Source organism: Actinia tenebrosa, unplaced genomic scaffold, assembly GCF_029948245.1.
Source record: "Actinia tenebrosa isolate PJP-AT-01 unplaced genomic scaffold, QUT_ActTen_1.0 PGA_scaffold13__45_contigs__length_12533684, whole genome shotgun sequence".
Taxonomy (NCBI): Eukaryota; Metazoa; Cnidaria; class Anthozoa; order Actiniaria; family Actiniidae; genus Actinia; species Actinia tenebrosa.
The window spans coordinates 11,322,788-11,332,862 of NW_028292573.1; the positions used below are offsets into that span (position 1 = coordinate 11,322,788).

Below are 10,075 nucleotides of genomic sequence, written 5' to 3' on the forward strand. Positions count from 1 at the left end.
GCGCGTCAAATGATGCAGTCCTAACGACACGACTTCCTCTGTGATTTTTTCATAAAGTTATATCACAAATTTATAGCCTGGAAATTCTATTTTTAACGTTTACGTTTTTACAAAAGCCAAACCATTACTTAATCTTGAGCACCAGCATCTTGCATTAGTATGAATATCAATTTCAGGACGTAGACGCGTCTTGATCTATGTAAACATTGATTTGTAAGAAACATCACGCCATCCACTTGTCATTTCGTCAAGGATAAACTACTTCCGTCTACACGATCGCTGATGCGTGCTTCGTTTGAATATTGGCGTAACGATTATCAGAGTATTCACCACCAAAATAGCCATTCATCTCTTTGGCACGGTTATGTTTTCGGAACACGAATTTTGACGAGGCTGTGATTACTTTATTTATTTCAACAATATTTAAATACAGGGATGTCTCATTTGGCTGAGCGTTTTTAAAATGAACCCTGTTAAAGTGTAAGTACAGTGTAAGCTACGTTACTGAACTTTTATTCTGGGGAAACATCAACGAAGGGGAGATAGATGGGGTCAAAAGCCCGTTTAGCAAATGAGGGCGCGCAACCTAAGATTTTCTCGCTTAAACTACCGACCACGGGGTATGCAAAGTGCCTCTCACCTTGATCACACTCCTAAAAAAGCATGCTAAGATTCCGCACTTACTTATTTCATAGCTGTTTTAAATATAGTAAGTAGATGTTCCTTGATTTGTGGTAAATAAACGATTGTAAAAAATGAGACCACATCTAGCGGTGTAGATCAAGCATTTACATCCTGTCCACAATTGGCAGGCGCGATTTTTTTTTAAATTTACATTTTGGTACAACGATACAACTATTTTGGTACGAGTGATGATAATCCTTCGAAATATTTCCAAAGCCAAGGCGAAAAAAGATGGTACAACATAACACACCATACACTATCTATATGACCTACCTTCTTATTTAAATTTTTTCTTAAGTTTGAAAAACTTTATTGAAAGAATCAAAAGATAATTTATCTAACGTCTTTTGGAGTCTGAGATTCTAAATGAAATACACGTTTTTAATTACCAAGAGCCAAGGAAGATGCATCTACTTACTCTATTAACTGATTGCGCTAGGCTCAAACGAAACACTAGTCAGCGGTCACGGTTATTAAGAGACGGAAGTAGATCATGACCACCTATAGTGGTTGGCGTGATGTTTCCTAGAAATCAATGTTTACAGTATAGTAGATGAAGGCGCGTCTATTGAAATTTTTGTATTCATAATCACTTGGCTTCTCTAAGACTGCAAACTTTACAGATTGAACTTCTAGGCTGTAAATATGTGATACAACCGCAAAAATGGCAGAGAGTGTCGTCGTTAGGACTGCATCATTCGACTCGCTTTTACGTCAGTTTTCTACAAAGTTTGATCAAGCCGAAGCAACAGATGTCATCCTTGAACTGAAAAGACTCTATCCAACCAGAAAAGATTCCTTCGACCAAACTAACTTTTATGGAGCCTTGATACAACTTTACGAACTGGGAGCGATTGATGATAATGGAGATCAGAAATTATTAGAAATTGTGGCTAAGAAGACATCGAAAAACAAGGAAATTGTGGAATTAATTAGTGGCTACAAGAAAGGTTCTTCGCCAAGCAAAGATGATTTTGTCGGTAGGGATGCTGATGTGAGTAACATTCTAAAGCTTGTAAAGAATCATCGCGTACCAGGAGTCAACTTGTACGGAGATTCAGGAGTAGGGAAGACCACTTTGGCCAAAGAAGTTTCAAAACGTTTGAATAGTTTTGAAACTGTGTTTATAGATGTGAGAAATATCAAGTGCCTAAAGAATGTTTATTTTCATATTTTACAAGCACTCCATCTTCCTTCGTGGGACGACAACAATAGAGAGAGAATCTATAAGCACCTAGAAAATTTGAACCGGAAAACTGTTTTGATTCTGGACAATATTGAGCAGCTACTTCAAGAGAGTGATGCTGAACAGGAAACGAGAGCAGATTTCTTGGAATTTCTAAACGTCATCATAGGCAGTGAAGCAAGTAAAAGAGGACACTTGAAGGTCATCCTTACCTCAACCACAGAATTGAATGAATCAAAATTGAAACATAAAATGTTTACAGAATACAATGTTCAACCATTCAGCAACGATGTCTCTAAAGATTTCATCAGTAGAAGAGCCAAGAGCGATCTTTCAGATGCTCAGCAGGATGAAACAATGTATGAAATCGCTGATCTGTGTCGTAATAATCCGTATTTATTGCATGGAGCAGAGCAGATGATGAGGGAAAATTTTGCTAAACCTGCAGATGTGCTGCGAAAAATAACTGCACAACTAGAATATGGGGTACCAAAACAATTTGCTTGTATCAGTGCATTGTTTGAATCTCTACCAAATGATCACCTGAAACAGGTTGCTGTAAAGATTTCTTTACTTCGTCGTCCTTTCTCTGTGTCCACTGCAATGAAAATCAGTGCTGAAATCTCAGCTTATGATGCAGAGCTTGACCTTGAATTGTTAGCAATACACATAATCATCACAGCAGAAGATGCGGAGCTAAAAAAACCTAACGAAACGAAGAAGAAGAGGAAGTATGACCTCCATGCACTGTTCAGGGACTTTGTTACTTCACATCTGTGCAAAAAAGATCTAGTCTACAAGGAACAGTTGAAAAATGGGGAAAAACAGTTCTTTCAACATTTTTCTGGGAAGTTAACAAAGCTTGCAAATAATTTGGAGAGTGAGTTTGTGAAAACTTATTCCAAGTTAGAGATAAACAGAGCAAACTTCGAGCTTGCTATTCACTTATCCGAGGAAAATAAGGAAACCTTGGACCTGTTGCTTCATACTGATGACCACAACCAGTTTGCACTTATGGGAATTCTCTTTGAAGTTTTAAAAGATGAAAGAGAAAGAAGAGAACTTTTTGGAAAATGGGCCGAGGCAGCCGAAAAACAGGGTATGCATATGTTATTTACCTTACTAAAGTCGGATCCGCCGGATAGGGAGAAACTGTGGCAAAATTCTTGAATATCCGTTTTTTAAGACCAAGGGCACAGTTTTTCCCTATTTGGACCTAACTTTAGGATGGTAAATTCATTCGTTCGTTCGTTCGTTCGTTCGTTCGTTCGTTCGTTCGTTCGTTCGTTCGTTCATTCATGCATTCATTCATTCATTCATTAATCCATTCATTCATTCTGCATTCATTCATTCATTCATTCATTCATTAATCCATTCATTCATTCTGCATTCATGCATTCATTCATTCATTCATTCATTAATCCATTCATTCATTCTGCATTCATGCATTCATGCATTCATCCATTCATTAATCCATTCATTCATTCATTCATTCATTTTCATCTATCTATTTTTTTATCTGTTTGTTTCTTTATTTGACTATTTATTTACTTTTCCTTCCTTTCCTCGTGCTTTTGTATTACTACCAATTGTCTTCGCGCTCTTGTCTTGCGCGCGCTCTTTGATTATTTGTACACGTACACAACCGTTCGGAACATCGCTCCAAACATTGTACCCTGATGATGGGCGCTTTTTCCGAAAGCTGGGTTATTAAATTTATAATAATTTTAAGGTTGTTGAAGCAGTTGATCTACCATAATGATACCAACCTTCAAGAAACACTTACTTTGATAAATAACTTGATTAGTTTTCCCCTTTATATTTCCACTTCTTTCGCAATCCGTTATCTCATGCTCGCGAGCGGCGGATGAAGTCAGAATACCGGACCGAGGGCAGATACTGAGAAAATATCGCGCTCTCAAACAAGCAATCAGAAAGCACAAATTTTAGGAATCTGGACTGGAAGTAAAATAATTTTATTTATCTCTATTTGTATGCATACGCGCTTTGTTGGCGACTAATTTAACTAATTTAATAGTCAGTAATGATAAAAGGGTAAATTTTACATAGTGAAAAGATGAAAAAAATGAAAAAACTTACTGACGTTTCGGACACTAGTCCTTCTAGTCTATTAGTCTTTTTACTCCGACGAAGGACTAGCGTCCGAAACGTCAGTGGGTGTTTTCATTTTTTCATCTTTTCACGGTGTAAAATTTACCCTTTTATCATTGCTGTTTCATTAGAAACAACGACGCAGCTCACGCTAGTTTTTAGCTGAAGTTATCTCTTCTAGTTTAATAGTCACTGTGTTTAGTTTCTCTAATGGTTTGACATTTACATTAAATCAGAAAAATGGTTTACCAGTGCACTAATGAGATGCTGGCAGTCCATCCAAGGCTCCGATTTGGAAGGAACACTCAACGAAGAGATGTTAGAAAAGGCAAAGACGTCTATCGAAAAACTGCAACCTACCAGTCCTGAAAAGTTGAATGAGGTCAATAGTTTGTTCTTGCATTGTCAAGGGAAAATCAAGTGGATGAAAGCAAAGAAACTGTCTCCAGAACAAAGAACAAGGAAACATGGCAAAAAGCTTCTCGAAGAAGGAATCGAGCATTTCAAGCAATCAGTAGAATTGAGAAAACAGTTGAATGGAGATAGCACTCTAACTGCTCGTGCATTAAATCTCATTGGCAATTGTTACATGGAACTTGAGGACCCTATAACTGCCAAGACGTACTACCAACAGGCAATGGATATGAAAGTAAGGCTTGTCGGAAGTGAAAATCATTGGGAATTTCCAACATATTACAACCAATTGGCTCAAGTTCATGATAGTTTGGGTCGAAAAGAAGAAGAAAGGTACAAGTGGTACCATCGCCTTTTTGGTTTCAAGGGAGGAGCAAAGAAAGAATATGGAAAGGCAAAAGAGCTGATGGAAAAAGCACTGGCTTTGCAAGAAAAGCTGAGAGTGAGCGAAACAATCCACACTGCCATATTTCAAAGAAACCTTGCAAATATTCTTATCGGTCTTGGAAAGTATGACCAGGCCCTTGAGCATGCCCAGAAATCCTTTGAAATAACAAACGAGATCCTTGGTAAGCATCCAGACACCGTGAGGATTCTGTACCTGATTGGGATCATTCATGAATGGAGAAAAGTTCATAAAGAAGCTCTACGAAGTTATGAAGAAGCTTTCGTAATGGAGGAGTCTTTGCCTGAAGACAACCACAGTGTTGTAAGAAAACGACTGTGTGACAGACTTGAAGCAATGTGTAAGAAACTGAACGATAAAGACAAACTGAAAGAGTATGGACCAAGAGTAACAAGGATGCGAAAGGTGAGGGTACTTCAAAATTTGTGATTCATAACGTCTGTCCATCATCCCTAGCAGCTGGATCAGCTCATTGCATTCTCCTCTTAGTATAATTTCATGCTTTTTAACCTCTCTCATAAACACAACATTATTCTAGTCACTGAGTTTTGCTGTTTTTCTTTAGGTTGAAGATATTCCATTGAGGTTACAGCATTCATGTAAAGGTACTTTTTTTAAACCGCTTCATATGTGATCGTTAAAACCTAAGTAATAAATCAAAATTTAAAACGTTAGAGACCCCACTATAAATGATCTTCGACCAAATCAAAATAAAGTTATTTTAGTACTCTTCGGTTTGACGTCCTCGTCGTAGGTTTTACAAATCGTTGAACTGTGGGAATTCGTTTTAAAATGACACTGCGTATTTTATTTATAACAAATAAAACAGCTTTTTCCGTGCTCCTTTCAGTAATAAAGCACGCAGGAAGTGACGTAAGCACGAAAGATGTGTAAGGAGAAGCACGACCCGTAGGTGAGTGCTTTTCACACTTCTTGAGTGCTTACGGCCCTTCCTAAGTGCATTATTACTGAACGGAGCACGGAAAAAGCTGTTTTAATGGCTTTATCATGAAGTTACTAATTTTATTTCGGTATTGAATTTATTTACGCAAAATTTGAAGAAAAACGGTTGCAGGATCTAGTAGCACTTCGCACGCGCAGATGGAATCAGCACTGTGCTCCGTTCACTATAATAAAGCCGCACAGCTTTCGACCAATCAGCGCACTATTCTAACTATATATAATGAAAATCACTAGATGGTAGTTCGTTTTATTAACCCAAACATATAATATATCATATATCAATTACTAGTACTTTTCCCTGATATACATGTACTCTGACATGTACTATAATATATTGTATTGAATGGTTGATTCCAGACATTCCAGATATTTCAGCACCATTTTCAGCAGACGATTATGATGACCTTAGCGTAGCTGAGATTTCAATGTAAGGGTTATTTTTCTCTATTTGTCAACTACTTTGATTTTGTTGATCGTTATTTTAAAACATACTGTTTTACTGCGTTGTCTTTAACAGAGGCGAAATGGGAGGTTCATATACTATTTCGAGGATCGGCGTTTTTCTTTATTTTCCTCCCAGTGCTGTAGCTAAACGCACGGTAGTCACATGCAAAGTTCGACCAAAAGACTACTCACCTTCCTCTGCTGGTGCTAATGAGACTCTTGTTAGTAATATCTTGGAACTGGGTTCTAATGATGTAGATATACTTCAACCAATCAATGTGGCCTTGATGCATTCTGGGCCTGGTAGAGATCTTGGTTACGAGACGGTAGTGAAAGTTTTCAACCAAGACAAAGGCGAATGGCAAGAAATAGAAGGTCAGCTTTCAACGTACAATGTCTTGCTTAGGCTCCATAAGTTTTATTTTTTTTAAGGAAAAAAAAAAAAAAGAAAAATGAAAATGAAAGACTCACATAAATATGCGTACTGTATTCTTGGTTTTCACGTGACGTCATCAAAAAACTAAAATCCAAAGCATTAATTCACCCCACAAAACTGTTTGTCGAATATTTTGTTTATAGCATTACAAGAAACGTTTTACCAAAATAATTTTGAATTATCGATGTTTGGTTTTAGATTTATTACAAGTTCAATTCTGTCACGCAATTGTAAAACCTTCTTTTAGCTAGAATTTTGGCTAAGATATATAGTTTCTGTTACTCTTTCGGCCTGTGGAAGTATTGTGTTTTATAGGTCCTGGCAAAAATTTTTATGATGTAGGTGAAAACTAGGAATGCATGCAGCTGTTTAATATAAAGATTTGAGAACTGAGGTTTTGTTGATCTTGTATGCTGCATACCAAACCCAAAATACGGTCGACTATAGGGGATGTAAATGCAATTTGCCAATTAACGGTCATAAGAATATGGAACTGATTTTTCCAAACTTTGTTTACATGTATTAAATGCGATATGCAACAAAACCTTCGCCAAACCTTTTTTGAAAGAGCTGTGTTTGGATTTCAGAATTTAAAGACAAGTCACATCTTCCTAAACACTGCGAGTGTGACCACATTCAAGTACAGATAAGTAAGCTGTGTATCTTAGCAGTCGTAACTAGACTCATCACAGATCGATTCCAAGTCACACCCAAAGGATGTGTTGTCAGGTCTTCTGTATGTGATGATGTCACGATTGAGTTCCCTCAAGGAGCTGTTAACAAGACCGTGGAAGGGACCATGAAGGTTTGTGGCATATTTAATGGTATTTTACTTATTTCGCTTTATATACGGTAATCAGCGTAATTAGTAGTGAATCATGAATGCCAGTATCATTTATGTTGTTACCATCTTATTCTCTGCAGCTGATACTCGTAGATTATTGGAAGAAAGAAAATGGGTATCCTCTCCCAATACTGTGCGTAGATGGCTTTGATGACGTTCACTTTAAGAAACTGCCAGTAATAAAACTGCCTCAACCTTGTACTGAAAAAATATTCTGAAAGTAAGATCTGCGTGCTCTGTCTGGAGGATAGCAAAACTCTAAGTAAAAATGAAAGCCAATGGAAGGACATCACAGAGAAAATACACATCGAAGAGAATGAATATTCTATACAACTACATGTGACACATTTTTCCTGGTAAGTATGAATTAGAGAATGTATTCAAAAGTTTTGTTTTTTCGTTGCCGGCATCATTCTTCACTTTTTTAAATCCTAGCCTGTAGTTTTGAATTCTATTTGTGTTATCAGTGACATTGTTTTTCTGAATTTGCTCAAAGGTTGTCTGTTTGGAAATGGAGAGGCACCCCACCCATAAAATCGAAAAATATCTTCAAATATTTTTCACCTCCAAGAAATGTCTGTTTCGCAGTCTTTAAAACTAACGACGACTCCTTTAACAGCTTCAAACTAGGACTTCTGTGCGTTGATAACAATCACATAAAAGAGTGGAAAGGTATAGTATTTTTATAAGCCTTTTATACGAAGAAAGTTTATCCCTTCATCAATTCTGAATAACACACTGAGTTATCGTACCATCCGCGACAGTGCAGGCTTTAGTGGATGATGTCAAACAAAGTGTTTCCATAACATTGTCCGGGGAAATCAAAGATGTTCAAGGTGTGCACTTGTGGAATGTCATGGAAACGCCTCATTGACACTCACCAAAATCGTCTTCGTTGCGATGACGATTCCACGCGTGACGACTTTCATTTATCGAAATAACTTACTACTGCGAGAGTTGTTGAATATTTTGACTAAAATTATTGCTAATAACTAAAAGATATAAAGAACCATTAAAATCTACCGTAAAAACTTTTAAAAGACTAATAGCGACGACGTTTCAACGCTAAATGAACTTCATTATCAAGTCAGTAAGTAAAATTCAGTTTCAAGAAAGCAAAAAATTGAAATTATGCTGTCACGATTCTCTCTGTCATAAGTTTAAATGAACGTATTTTCCTGTTATTTATGTTACCCAGAACTAACTCCACAAACAGGGTGGCGAACGATGCGAAAACGTGACAAGGCTTACGTTGAAATAAATGGAGATTTTAAACAAGACGAAATAAACTCTGATTCTGTTTTCCTTCGGTAAGTCACATAAGATCACTGTGACCTCAATCTATCGGTTATGTAACATATCTATATCTGTCTGTCTGTCTGTCTGTCTGTATATATACATATATATATTTGTTTAAGAAGAAAAAGTCAAGACAAAATGTTGTCTTGACTTTTTCTTCTCAAACAAATATTCTGCTCTACTTCTATCGATGTATTGAGCACTGTTCTACGGAAAATTGATTCACAGATTTCTTATATATATATATATATACTAGTGCTCATTACAAGCAGACAGGGTAGAAAATATCTTATATCTTATACTATTATTACAATTTATTTCGCGGGAAGTAATGGTTCAATCTCCCGAAGAAAGAGCTAAAAACTAAGAGCGTTCATTGGAACGGCTCGAAATGGAATTTAGAAATTGAGTTTTGCTGAGGGCCCGGCTCTACTCACACACGGATAATGCGAAGGTCGAACCCACGACCACCGCGACAATATCCTTCGAGATAGCAGGACCGTCACGCCTCCGTCAGGTTTATTAATCGTGTTGTTAATTTGGATTAATGCATTTCAGTTTTTTAGGAGAGCAAGTGTCTCAAGATTACGTTTATATTTGCAAAAGAGGAGAGATAGGGGATGATGCAAAACTTGAAGTCTGTTTTAACGCCAATAAAGTTCAAAAGCTTTGTTTATGCAAACTGTTTTATAAGGTGAGAATAATATAAACGCATATCATGCTTAATTCGATGTTTTTTTTGGCCTGGTTCACATTATGGTAATTGTGTTTCCTTTTTGGGCTTGTTTGCTTAGGCTAAAGATATCCCATGCACTTCGACTCGTTCAACCAGAGGTACGTAAGGCAATCTTAGCCGCATTTTTGTATGATCTCTGACCATCTCTAACTGATACGTTTCGACATACGGATGCTATAAGAAATGTGATGCCATAGTAATACACCTATTTCCAGAAACCTTGTCGACCGGAATCTGAAAACTGAGACCGAAATAAATTGTGGGTAATAAGAATTGAATTGTTTTGTTGTTAGTTATTTGGTAGTTCGCAAAAAGTTAATATCTAAATATGCCAAATTTAAGCTTAGATTTCAAATCTCCGACCGACTTTCTAAATTTCACAATTATCGAAACAAATTGTGATAAGTCTGATGAAAGTGTAACTGGGTAACAGTAGCAATGCTGATCGGTAAAGATGTTGCTCGCGCAAAAGCTCCATTTTTTGAAATAAATTTTGGATTTTCTTCTTTGATTCGCAGTGACACTGAATTTTAACCTTAGTGATGAAGAGA

The 10,075-nt window shown here is 36.9% G+C and overlaps 1 protein-coding gene across 2 annotated transcripts; it reads left to right on the forward strand.

Annotated features, from left to right (window-relative positions):
* Positions 1–331: 331 nt before the first annotated feature.
* Positions 332–8,159, forward strand: LOC116308548 (uncharacterized). Of its 2 annotated transcripts, XM_089028695.1 has the most exons (9): positions 332–480; positions 1,308–2,969; positions 4,219–5,207; positions 5,368–5,407; positions 6,123–6,192; positions 6,283–6,584; positions 7,233–7,450; positions 7,570–7,845; positions 7,986–8,159. In XM_089028695.1, exons 2-8 carry the CDS (start codon positions 1,349–1,351, stop codon positions 7,705–7,707), a joined length of 3,378 nt encoding a protein of 1,125 aa, XP_088884821.1. In that variant the 5' UTR covers positions 332–480; positions 1,308–1,348; the 3' UTR covers positions 7,708–7,845; positions 7,986–8,159. The 2 variants fall into 2 exon arrangements, with proteins under 2 accessions (XP_088884821.1, XP_031574865.2); XM_031719005.2 differs by lacking the exon at positions 332–480 and having other exon boundaries at positions 1,209–2,969.
* Positions 8,160–10,075: the final 1,916 nt, after the last annotated feature.

What these genes read in the sequence shown, in the direction of transcription:
- LOC116308548 (XM_089028695.1), top strand. Translation starts at nt 1,349, where the DNA reads ATGGCAGAGAGTGTCGTCGTTAGGACTGCATCATTCGACTCGCTTTTA. An exon ending in GTTACAGCATTCATGTAAAG is followed by an intron (nt 5,408 to 6,122) that starts GTACTTTTTTTA and finishes GGTTGATTCCAG; the next exon opens with ACATTCCAGATATTTCAGCA. An exon ending in AGCGTAGCTGAGATTTCAAT is followed by an intron (nt 6,193 to 6,282) that starts GTAAGGGTTATT and finishes TGTCTTTAACAG; the next exon opens with AGGCGAAATGGGAGGTTCAT.